This window comes from Pyrgilauda ruficollis, unplaced genomic scaffold, assembly GCF_017590135.1.
Source record: "Pyrgilauda ruficollis isolate IOZ18807 unplaced genomic scaffold, ASM1759013v1 scaffold98, whole genome shotgun sequence".
NCBI lineage: Eukaryota > Metazoa > Chordata > Aves > Passeriformes > Passeridae > Pyrgilauda > Pyrgilauda ruficollis.
This window is the reverse complement of record NW_024531932.1, coordinates 439,562-457,631: the sequence shown is the minus strand read 5'-3', so window position 1 is coordinate 457,631 and position 18,070 is coordinate 439,562. Positions and strand designations below refer to the sequence as shown.

Here is an 18,070-nt window from a genome sequence, read left to right as displayed (position 1 = left end):
CTCAGCAGCCACCCGGAGAGCCTCTAAATTACTGACAATAACTGTGCTTTCCCAAGAGCACAGAGAGAGAAAAACCACTGCCAAAGTGGGGAAGGAGCAGGTGGGAAAGCAGAACAGGGGACATGGAAAGGAGGGCAGGGCAAAGTGGAGGAAAAAAACGGGTGATGCATTTCAGTGTGCCCTGTCCCAGCACAGCTTTGCTTAAATTATAATGTAAAATTGCAATGCAAAATTTTAATGTAAAATTATAACATATAAATTATAATGTATTATACTTTATACTATATATACGTAGAGAGAGAAGAGAGAGTGTATATATATATATATATATTCTCTCTATATATACTTTATATAGATTATATACTTTATATATATATAGTATATATAAAAAATATAGTAAATAATATATATACTATACATTATATACTATATACTGTATATAGTATATCGTATATGTATATTTAATTATATATATTAGATATAATTATAATATACCTAATAATATATATAATATATAGTATATATTATATACTATATATGTAGTATATAATACTATTATATATATATGTATTTAAATAATAAATAGTATTATATACTACGTATTGTATTTTACGTGTTATTAACTATTCTGTATTGTATTACACATTACCCTCAGGTGCAGCAGAATCAAACTCGATGCAATCCTTGATCTCCCATCCCCACGGGACAGGTAGGAGCCCCTCCCCTCCCTGGCCCAGCGGGAGCTCTGCCATGGGAGGGGCAGTGGGTGCGGGCACCGGGGCTGTGTGACAGCTCTCCTGTCACCTGTCACACGGCTCGGGAGCGGCACGGAATGGGAATTGCCTCCCGCAGAGGGAAGGCAGGGCCCTGCGATGGCTGGGGAATAGCAATGGGCCGCTTTGTCTGCGGGAGAGGCCCCTCCTGGAGAAGCCAAGGGGAAGGGCTGGAGGCAGAGATAAAAGGATGAGCGCGGATGTGGCAGCAGGGGAAGTTTGGGAGGGGTGGAGGGAAAATCCATTTGGAAATCTCAGCGGAGAATGCCACAGAGATGCCCACGGGAAAGAAATTATCCAGACATTTGATCACAGGAATGAGGGCTGTGAGGGACCATGCTGAGGTTCACCCCCTGTCCTCAGCAGGCCCGTGATGATGATGATGATGATGATGATGGTGATGATATCCTGCTGCTGGGTTTTGGTACTGGGGCTGCCCCCCCATTCTCCTTGCAGCCTGCTGTGTGTCTCCTCCTGCTCCACAAGCACCTCCTGTGGATGGGCACACTCCAACCAGTGTCCAAGAAACACAGCTGGAGTGGTGCTGGCTTCCCTACCATCCGTGGATGCCAGTCCTTGGACCACAGCAAGATCCTCCACATATCCCACCTGGTTTCCATCCAGACTCTTCCAACACCCATAAGTCTGGCAGATGCCACCTCTTGGGGATGGACAATCCCTTCCTGAGCAACCACAGTGCTTGGGAGCAGACTTGAACCTCCCAGGAAAGGGGCTGAAGAACCGGCACAGGGCACAACCTGTGGCATGACCCTGGAGCTCTTAGAAACTCCTAAATATCCCTGACTTTCCTTTTCAAACAAGTCACACCTCGCCTGCCCACTGCAGACAGCAGTGGCTGCAAGGAGAGGGCTCGGCTGGTGGGTACAGAGAGAACAGAATAAGTCTTCCCCTCTGGGGGAGGAGGAAGAAGGTTTAGAAAAGTAATAATCTGGGAAAGCCTATGCTTAAAAAAAGGCAAAGAAAATAAAGAATGGCACATTATCCAAACAAAATCTGAGGGTTTTTTGAAGAGGGGCAGGGGTAAATCAATCCTTTTTTAATAAAACCCTGAGCTTTTAATAAAGTGTTCACACTGATGGGCTGGAAATATTGTAAGAAAGAATTAACTCAGAGCTATTGAGACTCTAGGGCAAAACCAGCACTGATTCTACATTATTTCTTCAACTCAAGGAGTTTCTGAGGAGGAGGGGGAGGGTGCTGAAGAATTAAAACTGTTTTAATGATGTTTGACATGTATCTGTACCATTCTACTGCAAGGGAATACAAGTGCTGGTCTTGGGGCCGTGTTCCAATGGGCTTTGGCGCCCCTCTTGCCCTCACGTGGCTCCCTGTGGGATGAAGCACAGGTTCACAGCCCTCAGCTTGTCTCCTGGAGAGTGGAGTCCTCCTCTTGCAGCCACAAAGCGAAGCTGCAGCACTGCCTGCACCATGCCCCAGCTGAGGTGCAGAAAAGCAGGGGCTCATCAGAGCCACAGCAGCTCTGCAAGGGGAAATGTCCCCTCTCCTCCAGCCCCTACCAGCCTGTCTGGAGGACACGGAATCCCAGAACCATTTAGGTTGGAAAAGCCTTCTGAGATCATCCAGTCCAACCATTCCCCCAAGCCAAGACCACCACTAACTCGTGTCCCCAAGTGCCACATCCACATGTCTTTTCAATCCCTGCAGGGATGGTGATTACACTACTACCCTGGCAGCCTGTGGCGATGCTTGCACTGGAATGTCCCTTCCAGGACATTCAACACCAACCATGCCACCCAGCCTCCAGCTGCTGCCAGGACAGACACCCAAAAACCCTCCTGAGGATGAAAAACACGCCTCAGAGCTTTGCCACAGCTGCAGGCGCACTTGGGTGCCCTAGGAGAGATGCCTGAGCCATGCTGGGATGATAAAGAACATCAAGAAAGGAGATACAACACCTCCAGGGACAGCAGAGTCTCTCCCTGCTGCGTCCTCTTCCTCTGCCCGATAAGAAATTGCTTTCTTCTCAGTGTCACAATAAGCACCTGCCCAAAATGCTTCTCAATTATGCTCCCAGATCCCGGCCTGAGAGAAATAAGAACTACAACTGCACTCCTCTCCCCTCTCATGCCCCTCCACCCCTTTTTCTTCTTCTTCTCTTACAGGATTAGGGACTTGAAAGGCGAAGCGCAGCCCAGCATTGCAGCAGGAGGAGGAGGGGGGTGTGAGCGCTTCAGAAAGCTGCCACGGCAAAAAAAATCCCATTTCTCACTTCTTAATTCCAGTCAATTCCAGTCAAAGGGCTGATAGAGATCTGTTTGTGGTAATTTGCTGCAGTTTATCCACTCTTTTCACCTTCTATCGGCTCTCCGCTGACGGGCTGGCTGACATGCTGTTACTCGAGTGAGGAAATTAAAATTTGATGCAATAATCCCAAATAAGAAGGATTTTATTAGGTAATGTATACACTTTAGATGAGGTATTCTTGCCTGATACATTGATAGGGGAACACAGACATGCTGTGCACCACAGATAAAAAGAGGGAAGAGAGACGGGGAGCAGCGGCTCCGTGGATTTAGGGCTGGGATGAGATGCCTTGAGCACATTTTGACCTGCTGAGTCACATGTCAGGGTAAACATCACCTAAAAATGCACCACAGCCTCTTGATTTGACCTGCAAGCCTGCTTTTGGAGCTGGCCAAGCCAGACTCCCCACCTAAATTGGTGGTGATCATTTTGATAACCAAGACATTCACTCTACACCCCCAGGCTCCACTCAGGGGGTAGGGCAGAGCTGATGAGAAGATTTACACCGGGAGACAAAAAATGCACATAATTAATGGCTGGACTTGATGAACTTTGAGGTTTTTTCCAACCAAATGACTCTGTGTTAAACGCCAAAGCATATCTCACACCCTTGTTTCAGCAGTGGAATTTCTCCCAGGAAGGCTGGGAATTTGGGTCCAAACCAGAGGGTGACACCACTCAAAGCAGTCTCCAGCTCCAGCAATCTTCCTCTTCACCATGCCTCTGGTGGCACCTATCCATCCCAGACACCTCATTGACTTGCACAAGGCCTAGAGAAATTAAAACCTCTAAACCTGGTGGGAATTCCTTGCTCCTTTTCCTGTAGCACGTTACACAGTAATATTTGCTGCTTTCCTGACTGCAAAACAGTGAATAATTGTGGTGCATGTTGGTGTATTGACACAAAGGGATCCTCCAGCCTTAATATATATTTGGATGACATTCCCATTCCTTTTCCTGGATACCAGATCACTCCATGGAAATGATGCAGTCTATGATTTTTTAATACTTATGGCACTTTCATTCCTCTAATTTCATTTAAAGCTTTTTTCCTCCTAGTTAAGTGTGATCTAATTTGTGGGGGTTTATTTCCCTGCAGCTCACTCCGTCCATCCATGAGATATTCCTTAATATCAGAAAACTTTTACCTTGTGAGTAATTCATGAATAAGCTGGTTTTTTGGCCACTTCTAGGCCAGCAGACAGATGATGTGCTGTGTCACCACGGGATTTGGGGCAGTACAACTCAGCCCTATTGATCCAGCACTCTCCTTGTCCACTTTTGCCCCAAAGTGAATAAAAAGGCAAAAATTGAACCACACTGGAGTTCCTCTCCCTCTGAACAGAGCCACCAGGCATTTGGGATCCAGAGGACGACACAAGTTATGGGGTGTACATGTGCTGTGGGTGCCCACCATGCCATGATTTTATGGCAGGTTTTCCCTTCCACACACAGAAATGTTTCCCTGTGGACAAAGTGATGAGATGAGCAGCTGTGGATGCTGTGGAGAAGGGCTGGTGCTTGGATTGAAGCCTTTGGTGGGTCTCCAAAGTGGGCTACATTCCCTGGGTAGATTGCAAGGGTTCTACTGCATTTCAGGGTGTACTTTTAATCCTGACTGGAAAGTGCCAAAAATAAAAGAGACAAATTTCTCATTGAAAATCCTAGATGAGTTTCCTTCTAGAAACAGCTCCCAAAGCCCAAGCTGCCCTTCACGCTCCCTGACATCTGTGGGGGGGAAAAAAACCTCATCCCTGCTGTATTCAGAGACTGGGAGACATTTTTCCACAAACAGCGAGTTTGCTGACAAACCGAGTTTCAGAAGAACTAAAATGATTGGACCAATTTGGCAAAACCTGGGGGAAAAGACTCAAAGTGCTGAAATGGCTGATGATTCTGGCATTTTCAAAACTGCCTCATTTCAGGAACGTTTAGATTTTTCCTTCAAGTTCTCTATTGGAAATGGCATGCAGATAGACCGTGGGGAGGAGACGGGGTGACTGTCTGCTCCCAACAACACAAAGCCTTTGTAGAATTTAAGAAAAAAAGCCTCAAGAAAATATTTTATTTGGGGTCCAGGCTTCCTGAGCCCCTGTGCTTAGGCTGCCTGTTTTAAAAAGGGCTGAATATTTTGGATCTGGCTGGAATTGTGCTGTTTCAGAAGGAAACCCCACGAAGCACAGCCCTTACCGGAGGCGAGTTCTCGTAGATGTTCGTGCTGTAGGGCAGGTTGATGAAGATAGGGTCCATGTCCTGCACATCTGTGATGATGACTGCCAGGTTGGCCAGAGTAGACAGAGGCTTGTTTTTATCTTGGTCCTTAAAAAAAGAAGGGGCAGGGAGGGGAGAGAACGGGTTTCTATCAGAAAAACAGAATTATTCAGCAGCATTAAGTCTCATGTGGTTGTAGCTGGGACAGGATTTCTGAATAGTGGAGGTAATCATCTCTTTTTCAAGCTACCTGCTGGAATTATTGTCCACTGCACCTCCCTCTAAGCTGAAATACAATATGCATTTCATTGCAGCATCAGCCCTTTCAAATGAAGCAAACACCAATTTAGTTTTCATCACATTTTGAGTGAAAATGCAGCAACGCTGTTCAACATCTACTTCAAAATGTAAATTCCTTCCTAATGCAGACACAGCCTAAGGTACCTCTGCATGGTCAGATGCAGGGGTGGGTGCTAGCAGCCTCTCTACCCACAGTGCTGATGCCTTAACACAGCTGAAGAGGAGGCTCTAGAAGACCTCAGAGCCCCTTCCAGTGCCTAAAGGGGCTCCAAGAGAGCTGGAGAGGGACTTGGGACAAGGGCATGGAGGGACAGGACAAGGGGAAATGGCTTTAAACTGAAAGAAGGCAGGGTTAGATCATGCATTAGGAAGAAATTCCTGGCTGTCAGGGTGGTAAGTTCACCCAGAGAAGCTGTGGCCGCCCCTGGATCCCTGGAAGTGTCCAAGACCAGGATGGATGGGGGCTTGGAACACCCTGGGATAGTGGAAGGTGTCCCTGCCCATGGCAGGGGGCTGGACTAAATGGTCTTTAAATGTCCCTTCCCACCTGAGCCATTCCATGGTTCCACGATCACCTCCCTTTCACTCCATCACGTCCCAGCAGGACAGAGCTTCGGGCTCTTTTCCAAGCATGACCCTCCTCCAGCAGCCAGTGCCACAGCAGTAGGCACTGCCACCAGCTTCTCCTGCTGCTGCCACTGCTTTTCTTGCTGAAGCCTTGTCCCATGTGTGCTCAAAAGTGACCCCAAAGCCCCCAGCCCTTTGCTAAGGGCAGGAGCAAAGAGCACACAGAGGGAAGGGAATCAGTGTTTCCTCAGTGTCTCCTTACCCCCAATCAGGCACTGTGCTGGAAGGTGACCATCAGAGGTTACTACACACTCCTCCAAAGCAGCTCTGAGCAGAGGCAAAGACTGATTGCCAGAAGATTAATGTTAATTTAAACCCTATTCAACAACTCAGCTTGTACATTATCCTCTTAACCTGCAGGGCTCAGTGTCTGTGGCCTGGGTGGATGCTTATTCTGACTCTGCTGTTAGTGCCATCAGGTTCAAGTCCTTTGTTTTTTCAGATAATGTGCCTTCCCCTCCCCTTCACCTCTTAAATTTTGTTTCAGACATCACAGATAGCACTGAAAAAACAAGCATGCTTCTAATTTCCTTACTGGACTGTCTCTCCTGCTGTCCTTTCCAGACTCCTTCTGTGCTTGCTGCCTTCATCCGTGGGATGGAACCACTCCTGCTCTGCACCCACGCTCCTCAGCAATCCCTGCAGCCACCCTGAACCCACTATCACCCCATTTCCCACTCTGGAAACTGTTCATCAGGCACACAAAAATCTGCCTTTGCTCTTCCAGCTTCTGCTACGCTCCTGCAACTCTCACATTTCTTTCCCGGCACAGCTTTGCCCTGGGATTTCTCACCACTCTTCTTCTAGGAATTACTAGCACTGACCAAGGCAAGGAGATATTGCCACAGCTGCCACCCAGCCCAGTTCAGAGACAACATTTAAGCCCTTGGATTCCCTAAGCTGGAAATCACTGGATGCCAGGAGTGTATTGAGCAACTAACAGGTTGCCCAGAAAAGCTTTGGCTGCTTCATCCCTGGAAGTGTTCAAGGCCAGGTTGGACAGGGCTTGGAGCAACCTGGAATAGTGGAAGCTGTCCCTACCCATGGCAGGAGGTTGGGATAAACTGGGCTTTGCAACCCCTTCCAACCCAAACCATTCTGGGATTCCCTGAAGTACCAGTTACACCCCCATTTTATCTTTGCTGGGATACAGGGCCAGACAGAGCTGGATGGGCCAAGCTGACACCATTTCATCCTTAAGGAAATCAGAATCCCACAAGAAAGTTACATTTCCATCAGGGACTGTGTCTGGTCCCACATTTTCCAACCTGCTAGACTTCACTAACACATCCCAGGAAATTGTGTCAGCGACAGACACTGGCAAGGAAGCAAAAACCAGAGAGGCCTTCTTTGCACTGGAGTATTAAAATAAAATGAGGTATGTTTCAAAATAAGAAAACAAAAAAACAAAAACAAAACAAACAACAAAAACCAGGTTTCTGTAGCAAATTCCACAGCCTGGAACATGAAAAAAAAACCAAACAACAAAAAACAAGTTTCTGGAGCAAATTCCACAGCCTGGAACATGCAGGGCTTGGGCTGAAAGGTTGTGATGTTTGCCCTAGAGTCAGTGAGTGTCCAGGCCCGCTGCTGTGAAGAGAGAAGCACAGCCGTGTCCTCCTGACATTTGTAGTTCTGCATCAAGGCAATGATCTTGATCAAATCACATGCTTCAAGAGCTCTAGCCAGCTGCCTGGAGGGGGCAGAGAGGGTTTTCCCCCCCTCTCCTGAGCGTGGAGTTGGGCAGATTTATTGTAGGGCTGAATCTCACCTTCCTCTGTTGCGTGCGAGGTGGGGAAGGAGCCAGCAGCCAGAGCTCCAGCCTGTGTGCTCCTTGACATTCTCCAGCTCTCTCCAGACTAACACCAGGGACTAAATGCCCACCCACCTACATGGGGCATGAATTTACCATTTCCCATCCCAAGGGTCCCCTCCCAATGTGATGGCATTGACTGTAATTAAGACCATGGTTTTCTCTGCCCACCAAAATTTTAACTCTTGATGTCTGAACTGAATACAGGTGAATCCACTTGTAATAAACCACAGTGTACAAGGAATGAGTCTGGAGGATACCAAAGATATTTTTCACTCAGAGGGTGGTGAGACACTGGCACAGCTTGCCCAGGGAAGTTGTAGATGTAGCTCCATCCCTGGAAGTGTTCCAGGCTGGCTAGATGGGCCTTGGGGCAACCTGGTCTAGCAGAAGGTGCTCCTGCCCATGGCAGGGGATTGGAATGGGATGGTCTTTAGGGAGCCTGACCCAAACCACTCTGTAATTCTGTGAATGGTCTGTATGCCCTGTACTGGGTTTCACCACCCAGGAGCTGGTTCCCTTCCTGCAGAAGCCTCTGGCATGTCTGAGATGCTGTTGCAGAGGTGCAGCCGCTCCCCACAATGACTTAAAACCACCCAGAGACTGCATGGCTGCAACACCTTGCTAAGCAGAAAACACTGGACGTGCCCCAAAGCAGACCTGCCAGAGCAGGGCAACAAAATAAACCCCAGAAAAAAACACCTCCAGGCCTGCAGCTGCCAGAGTAAGACTCACCGTGGCGTTCACCTGGAGCTGGTAGGCCTGAGTGACTTCGTAGTCCAGCTCCCGGATCACCGTCACGATGCCACGGCCGCTGTCGATGGCAAAGAAGTTGGAAGGGGGCTGGAAGGAATAAAGCACGCTGCCTCCTGCCCCCTGGTCCGGGTCCGTGGCGTTCACGATGAAAATTGGAGTGCCCACGGGGGTGTTCTGGAGATAAGAAATAAATATCAGTAACACTGAGCACTATTTTCACATCACACACACACCAGCAATTCCCTTTTCCCACCAGGAGTGATAGCCAGAGACCCAGCAACTTCAGCCCTGTACTTCCAGGACATTTATAAGTTACATAGCTGTATTCTTTATTATTATTGCAGGGCCTGTAATAGTTGTTACACACTTATAATAATAGTTATACAGCTGTGGTCAAGGTGGCACTCTATCACAAACCCTTATTTTTCCCAGACATCCCAACTTTCCAGAAAAATTGCTCTCTTTGCTGAAACTTGTTTTTTGCCCAAAGGCGCTTTTATTTTTGACGCTGCTTTCCTTCACTGTTTTCACCACAAAGTATTAAATATAGGAGAGCTTTAAAAAAATAAGGGAAAATTAAAAGAAAAAAAAAAAAGCATTAAATGCAACACAGAACTTCACATAAAAGTCAGTTGTAGTTTCCACAGCAACTACAACCTGGCCCGATTAACGCAGGCATGAACAGTTCCATCGTCATAAATCTGGAACTAATCTACATGCATAAAATATGCAGCTGAGTGCACAAAATCAGCAATGGCAAATGCAGTTTGGCACTTCTTATTGTTTAACTTCACAGCGGGGAGAACAATTATCCATTTTTGGTGGAACAGCTGCATGTTCCTATGCAAATCTTAAAATGCATATTCTTGTCTCTCCCTAAAGGCACGAGCGCAGACTGCCAGCTAAAAGGCTCTGCTGGGGCTCCAGGTACACATGGATCACGGCACCTTGGGCACGTCCCCCTGCCTGTGACACCATCAAAAGGGTTGACAAGGAGCTAAACCTCAAAAGGAGACACAGCAAAGGTCACAAGTGAGACCTGGCAGTGGCTGGTTATGGCCAGCTGGGATAATACGGATTATTCCTGAAAAGCTCTCACCAAGTCTCTGTGTTTTATTGTAACTCCTTTCCTATTGAGTTATTCGCCCTCAGCTTAGAGAGAAGTATCCTAAAGTGCTGAGAGGATGGAAAGGAGGCTTGAGGAGAGGCAGAGCTTAGAAGATGGGGCACTGCTTCCAAGAAAATCCTTGGCCAAAGCTGCGAAACAAACTGAGCTATTTTCAGGGTTTTTTGGGAACCACAGGGCTTGCAGTAAACCAAAGGTTGTCCCAGTCAACACTTCTACTAGAAAATATAGGAAAACAGGGCTCCACACTTGGGAATCCTATTTAACCAGCTTAATACTGGATGATGGCACCAGTAGAGAACCAGAGAATCCAAATTTTCCCAGTTAAGGCTCAGGCCAGCAGAAATTTGCCCCCAAGGCAGGTGTCAGGATTTGGTACAACAGAACAGGGAACCTGGAGCACACTCTGCAGCTCACACTGATGAATCCAGGCTCAGGACACTCATCCCATGCACATCCCTCATGCTCCTGCCCTTGTATCCAGGCATGTGGCATTGCAGGGAACCAAGCTCAGCTCGGACTCCAGCAAAATTCCACTTCCCTTATGTCAGTGCCACTTCTGCCAAGGTGTGAGAGGTTGCAGCTCCCACTTAGGTTTTCCATTTCTTTTCCTTTTTTTCCCTTCCTCTAAATCAAGCTGCTCTATAAAGCCTCACAGGGCACGGCCTGAGGATTATTTTTTAAAGCGCCTTCAAGTTTTTTGGTGATCAGCAGTCACAAAAGCATAAAAGATATAGCTGGAAGGGACCTCAGAAGAGAAACGTGTCCCCTGTGCTCCACCTAAATCATTCTCATCCTGAAAGCCTTCTAGCAATGGAGACACCACATCCTCCCCAGCCCATCTGCCCTGGAATTTTGCTGCCCTTTGCTTTACAGCTGCTCGTTTTCTGGAAGCTTAACCCAGCCCTGCCCTGCTGCCGTGTAAACCCTTGACTTTGTGCCACACACTCAGCACCTTAATCCTGGCTTGGGCCTTTAAACTGCTCGGGAAGCAGGGTTTTGTCATCTGGGGGGTGTGCTGGGTAAGAAGCCCTTCATGGGTGGCTGTGGTGGGTGTTTGCTTTCCGGGCACTCCTAAAACACCTTTTCAGACAAGACCAGAGCATCTCCCCAGCCTCTCTTTTGGGCTACCTGCCTCCCCCAGGCCACCACCACCAGGAGCAGCTCCAGAGCATCCCACAGCCCTCCTATTGCTGCTGCCAGGGCACTGCTTCCACCACCTCACTCCAACAACTCAGCTTCCTTCCCAGAGCCACCAACGGGGGTACCAATGTCACAACACACAGCACTACAAATTAACCATTCACAGGGAGAGGCACAGCAAGAGCACTTTCAGCGTTGCACTGAAGGGTCTGGGCTATATTGCCCTGGGAATAATAATATTCATAAGGATAAAGCTGGCCTTGATGAATATGTTTCCTCTCCTTTTTAAGTGCCCCTAGCCACTGCTTTTAACATGCAAATCCTCTCTGGTCACCCGTGATTACGGGGCTGCTCTCGGCTGGCTGTGAGAGAGGAGAGCTTGACTTCCCCCGCATTGTACTCCATACAATAGCCCCAAAGCAGGCTTTGAAGGGAGTTCATCTCCCTGTCCTTCCAAAGGAGAAGCTGCCTGGAGGGGACACGGAGGTCACCAGCTTTGGTGCTGTCAGCTCCAGGCTCTGCAGACACCAGCGGGTGACTTCCATGGCTTTATCCTTGCTTTACAGCTTCTCTCACCAGCTCCCTTCCTTGGCCAGGACAGCAGGAGCCATACAAGCAGGGAATCAGTTCTGGACAAAGATCTGGCCCTGAGAATCAGTCATGGACATCAACACCAAAGCATCTGAGGGGCTGAGAGGGACCCCAGGGACGGGTCAAGATCGTGGGCGCAGGAGCAAAGCACAGCCCCAGTGAATTTAGGAGGAGAGCAGAAGGGCTTCCAGACAATAGGAGGAGTGTTACAGGAAGCAGACCAGCATGGATGCAGAGAGGGAAATCACGGATTCTGCCCAAAATGCACAGGTCAATGAGAATATTTCACTACCAAACACATGCCCTTATTCCCAACAGCACACAGGGGAGAGAATGCAGACCCATAAGGACTGCTCTGAGTAATGCATCTTTTTTCCCACAGCTCAAGTTCAAGGAAAAAAAAAAAATCCCCCAAATCAGCAAAACCAGCTGTCCCATGTCAACAGCCCTGCAGGGAAAAAGGTCTCGTCAATGCTCATGCCCAGGCAGGCAGTCAAGACTCAGAGGAATTTCAGGCCATCTGCATTAAAAGGCATAAAAAGTATGTCTTTAAAATCCTCTTGCCATTTCTGGGTCAAACAAGCTCGAGATATTCCTCAGCAGGAAGCTGGCATCTTTATTTCTCAGAAGCTGTGGCCCATCATCTAAACAATGAAGCAAAACATCTGGATAAACAGAAGAGCCTGGGGCTTATGTTTGATGGTAAATACCGAGCAGAGGACACAAGCCAGGGAGATGCCTTTGGAAAGCCCCGTGCTGGACCATGTTTCTGCTTTTTCAGCATTTACAGGTCCATTTATGCGACTGTTCTGCATATCCTTAATGGTTTTTCTTCATTAACAAAGACTAATTGTGGTTATGCTTATCTCACCAACAGGCAAGAATAACAAAATCTATCAATTTTTTTTGTCCAGGCAGACAACAGCCTACAGGTGCTCGTGGCAAACAGGTGAGCTTTCTACACGAGTCGCCAAATTCTGTCATTTTTTAAAGCTTTCAGCTCTCTGCAGCAGCCTGCAATGGAAGCTTCATTCACTACAGAAAAAAGAACTGGTGACAAAACTGTGTCATGTCATTAAATCTTTGTTACGATGCCAGCAGATGTGAGATTAAAAATAAACATGCAGACAGATGCAGCCTGTTGGGGGGAGGAGGAGGGCAAACGGGAGTGGGACCTGCTCCCGACCTGTCTCCAGCACCCCCTCCTTCACCTGGCAGCTCAGCAGGAGCAGCTCCAGCACCCAGATCCCCCCAGAGCAGCTCCAGGAATTAAAGGGCTCTGGGGTACTACGTGGTGATGCCCTTTGTGCCTTCCTTATTTTGCAATAAATGAGTAAGAAAAGTTCAAACTAAAATAAAAAAAAAGTATTGGAAGAAGTTTGGGGGGTCCAAAAAGAAATGCTGAACAGTTATAGGAATTAAAGGGCTCTGGGGTACTACGTGGTGATGCCCTTTGTGCCTTCCTTATTTTGCAATAAATGAGTAAGAAAAGTTCAAACTAAAATAAAAAAAAAGTATTGGAAGAAGTTTGAGGGGGTCCAAAAAGAAATACTGAACGCAAGAGACCCTAACTCTTAATCATAAGGAGACTGCTCTGTTCCAGTGGATCCCCAGCAGCAAGGACAGGTTTGTGTTAAAATAAGGAATGAACAACCCTAAAATCCCTGTTCAAACATGGAAGGATGGTGCTGCACATGGGGGAGGCAGAGGAGAGACCAAAACCTTGCCTCTCTCTGAGTAGTGCAGAGGTGTGAGATCACAAATAATCACAGGGTCACAGAATGAGTCTGACCCCACTGTTCTGCTCCCACCTTTCTGCTCTAGCAGGGACATCCCAGAACACATGGCACAGGATTGTGTCCAGAGGGCTCTGGGATATCCCCAGAGAGGGACACTCCACACCTTCTCTGGACAATCTGTCCCAGTGCTCAGTGACTGCCCAGCGCAGTTCTTCCGTGTGGATCTTCCTGTGTTTCCGTTTTTGCCCGTTCCCTCTTGTCCCATTGCTGGGCCCCTCAGCTCCATCCTCCTGACATCCTCCCAGGAAGTTGTGCTTCCATCCCAAAGCTGTCACGGGATGGCCCAAGCACAGCCCACCACAACAAACAGCTGCCCTGGGCTGTCACCTCCCGTGTGACCTCAGCATGAGTTACCAGACACAGATGTGCCCTGGTAACCCCGACAGCTGGGACACCACAGCCTTATGCAACATTCTCTGCAAAAGGGCAATTGAGGCTGAAGAAGAGGTTACCAAAAAGGGACTTTTAAAAATATTTACACCTCACTCTCTGGCCACACTGGTAGTCTTTAATATCTTATTATAAGCCCTATTATAATAGGCATTATATTATTACCCATGTTATAACATGCATTAGTAATAAAATTTTGGGTGGGTGCTGCTCCACCACAATGTACCAATACAAGGGAGATGACAATCCAGAGGAGATGCCCTCTCTGGGGTCACAATGTGAGCAACCTGGGATAGTGGAGAGTGTCCCATAGCAGGGGGCTGGAATTAGGTGGCCTTTAAGGTCCCTTCCAACCCAAACCATTCTATGGTATGCCCAACCAGGCAGGTTATATGGCCACAGCTGAGCATGAGGGACACCTGAAAAAAGTCAGAGCACCACCTCCTCTTGTCTGCCACAAATGGTTCCCCTCAAGTTGTGCCAGGGGAGGTTTAGATTGAATAGCAGGAAAGTTTTTTTCATGGAAAGGTGGTGTGGCTTGACACTGGCCAACCACCAGGTACCCATGAAAGCCACTCACTCACCCTTCTCTGCTACAGCCGGGCAGAGGAGAGAGAAATTCAAACAAAGGGTTCATGAGTTAAGCACTGGGAGAAAACACTCCAAGGGCAAAACGGGCTCAACTTAGAAGTAGAAAGTGAGTTTATTACAACCAAAATCAGAGGAGGATAATGAGAAGTAAAGTAAGTCCTTAGAAAACACCTTTTCTTTCCCCAGCCCCTCCCTCCCTCCCACTGACAGCACAGGGAGCCAGGGTAAGGGGGTTTGGGCCAGTTCTTCTTCCACTGCTCAGGGAGAGGAGTCCCTGTGAGGCTGTGGGGTCCCTCCCATGGGACACAGTTCTCCGTGAACTTCCCCAGTGTGGATCCACTTTCACGAGCAGCAGTCTTCCCAAAACTGCTGCAACCTGAGTCCCTCCCATGGGCACACACCATCCCAAAACTGCTGTGCAGTCCTCCAAGGACGGGCTGCTCCAGCCTGGAACAAGGGCCCTTCTCTCCACCGAATCTCCCACTGGATCACAGCCTCCTCCAGGGATCCAGTGCTCCGGCATGGGCACCTCCCCCAGGGACTGTGGGTGGATGTTTGCATCCCCCGTGGATCCCCAGGGGCTGTGGGTGTATCTCTGCATCCCCAGTGGATCCCCAAGGGCTGCAGGGACACAGCTGGGCTCACCACAGGCTGCAGAGGAATCTGCCCCAGTGCCTGGAGCACCTTCTCCCCCTCCTTCTCCACTGACCTCGTTGTCTCCATGTTGTTTCCCTCACAGGTTCTCACCTCCTCCTCTTCTCTGGCTGGAAATAACAGCGCACCCCTAACTTTATTTTGATTTCTTCTTAAATCTGTTATCACAGAGGGGTTACCATCATCTCTAAGTGGCCCAGCCTTGGCCAGCAGCATGTCCATCTTCAAACCCATCAGGGATTGGCTCTGCTGGACATGGTGGAAGCTTCCAGCAGCTTCTCACAGAAGCCACCTCCATGGCCCCCTTCTACCAAAAACCAGGACCTGCAAACCCAACACAAAAGGTTTGTCCAGCACTGGCGCAGGCTGCCCAAGGAAGTGGAGTCATTGCCTCTGGAGGGATTTAAAAGATGTGTGGCTGTGGCACTTGGGGACATGGCTGTGTGACCTGGCAGTGCTGGGTTAATGCTCCAAGCTGATGATCTTAGAGGTCCTTTCCAACCCAAGTGATTCTTGTGAAAAGGCTCTCCTTTCCCACAGGACTAACAAAAAAAAAAAAAAGAAAAAAAGCTTCCATCCTCTTTCCTGAGACCCACGGCACCTGCTCCCACAGCATTAAGTCCCTCTGGCTGTCAGAGCACTCACCCTGCTCAGATTTGCACAGTGCCTTGGAGAGTTTCCCACCACAGCAAAACCATTTCACGGGCCACGGGCCACCAGCACCCCAGACATGCTTTGATCCATCAGTCTTGTCCAACTGGCCTAACATCAGGAGCCCCGTGGGCAAAGGGCTGAGAGGGGGAATATGGAGAGCTGACTTTTTTACAGCAGGGTCAGAGTGGGAGAGATGCAAAGGTGGCAGATGAAGCAGAGGAGATCTGGGAGTTCAGTCTCCAGATACTCCCTTCAATGCATCCACTTTCCCTATACCCAGAGCGAGCAGCTGCCTGGCTCTGAGCTGCTGGCTGGGGGTAAACCACAACAACCTTCTGACAAGAAGGCTGGGCACCAGAAATGTCTGCTTTGGTGTATTTGAGGCTCATCCCTCTACACCAGCCCTCTCCAATGGCTGACCATGTAGAGGACCTCCATCTGACCTCCCAGGGCAAAGTCACCCGGCAGAGGCTGGTGGGGATGATTAGGATGCCGATGCATGCTGTAGCCGTGCAAATAAATGTGGAGAAACGGCAGGCAATCTGGCCGAGCAGCTGTCGGAAGGTCGGTGAGATGAGGCGACACAAACGGGCCGGGGGGCACACACGGGGCTCGAGCAGCAGGCAGCTCCGATCTCCTCCCCGGCACAGCCTCGCCAGCCCCATCCCTGCTCCCCCTGCCCCCGCAGCAAGGCGGGAGCTGACCGCTCCCATCAGAGATGCTTCGCTGCTCCGCGCTCCTCTTACAGCTCAGGTCAACCTATTTCTCTTAAATAATTCCCTGCTGCCGCTCCTGGCGGCTCTTTTCCCTCTCTCTCCCTGTCTCTGCACCGCGCAGTGTGGCGGATGAAAGGAGCTTTGCGCTCTGCTAAAAGCCGGCTCGCACATCCCTGCGCTCCGGGCAAAGGCGCTCCCGCTGATCCCGGATCACTGCAGGGAGAAGGAAGGCTCGGTGCCTCTTGCTGAAGGCCGTGGTGTTGTGCCACAGAGCTGACATGGATTCCAAGTATGCTCCTGATACACCTGGGACCCTGCTAGTCTCATCCTGGGCTGATTTGTCACCTATTCCTGCCCAGGTGTCGTTTGCTGCAGGAAATAACTGCAGAAGCAGAGCCACAGCGAGAGCCAGCCCCTCTTCCAGCCCCTGCCGAGAGGAAAAAGCCAGCCCCGTGGTTTGGGTTCTGTCCCCATTCTCCATCCCGGGTTGCCAGACTGGGTCCCTCGCTCGCGTGCCAGCTCAGAACGCTCACACGGATGCGAGCAGACTTCCAATTCCTGTGTTCTTAATTGCACTTTTAATTACATTTATTAATTGCATTACTGCTCGTCCGAGCCAGGCAATTTCCAATTTCTAAGTTTGATTTTAAAACCTGATAATTTCCCTTTTCACAATTTTTATTTTTTTGGTGGAAATCCACCCCACCTTTCAATCAGCTCTCATTAATATGTACCTCTTGTTGCTATCTCTATTAAGTGACCTCCCTCATTATCGGGTGACACTGGCAAACAGCCACCGCAGAGCTATAATTCAATTGAGGGGCTTTTGAAAACACCATAAACACAGCTGGAATGGATGCTTTATAGGAGCTGGAAAGGAATTAGCTGCTGGATAACACACTCGGAGCTGAGAGCGCTCGTTCACGGCAGCCACGGCCCGACCCAACGTACGAGGAAGGGACATCACAACCACGCAGCCCACGGGGGAGCTCGCCGTGCTGGCAGGACAATGGCACTCAGCAGGCAGAGGACAAACAGCCACACGGAGAAGAAGATGCTCTGGTATCCCGTGGGACAAACCTGCTTGCTTTTTCCAGCCCAGAGATCCCCCGTTGCCCACCAAATATAACCCTGCCCTTGCCAACGCAGCGGCTGATCCACGGCACAGCACCCCCAAGAGCTGGGGGCTCCTGGTGGCACCAGTCACTTCTGCAGCACAGAGGGAAGAGACCAGGAGAGGAATCATGGAATCCTAAAATGGTTTGGGGGTTGGGTAGGGAAGGACCTTAAAGATCACCCAGTTCCAACTCACAAAAGCCAGCAGCTTCCCACTGCTCTGGGCGGGGGGGGCAGAAGAAGAGGGTGGTAATGCAATCACCGCTTCACCAACTCAGCATCCACAGCCAAATTTCATCACAAAAGCCACATTTCTCTCCCATGCTGCATCTCCAGCCTTCAAGGAGCAGGCAGGGCCAGAGCAAGGGCTGGGAGGCAGTCTGTGCTTCCCTCCTTGGCTGCTGGTAGGTCAGTCCCAGTTTTGGAGACAGCAGATGGGAAGCCAAGATGGTCTAACAAGACATTTGAAAGTCAGACACAAGCGCCAAGAATGCGAAAACCTGTCAGTCAGAGAGCCCCTGGCT

At 49.2% G+C, this 18,070-nt stretch overlaps 1 protein-coding gene across 1 annotated transcript in view; it reads right to left on the bottom strand.

Moving 5' to 3' along the window:
* The window catches only part of CDH23 (cadherin related 23), a 178,118-nt gene that overhangs the window by 97,764 nt on the left and 62,284 nt on the right, over positions 1–18,070 (bottom strand). The window contains exons 6-7 of the mRNA XM_041490062.1: positions 8,746–8,940; positions 5,250–5,378 (exon numbers count right to left, since the gene is read on the bottom strand). Of these exons, the coding sequence (XP_041345996.1) occupies positions 5,250–5,378; positions 8,746–8,940 (324 nt within the window). The remainder of the gene's footprint in view (positions 1–5,249; positions 5,379–8,745; positions 8,941–18,070) is intronic.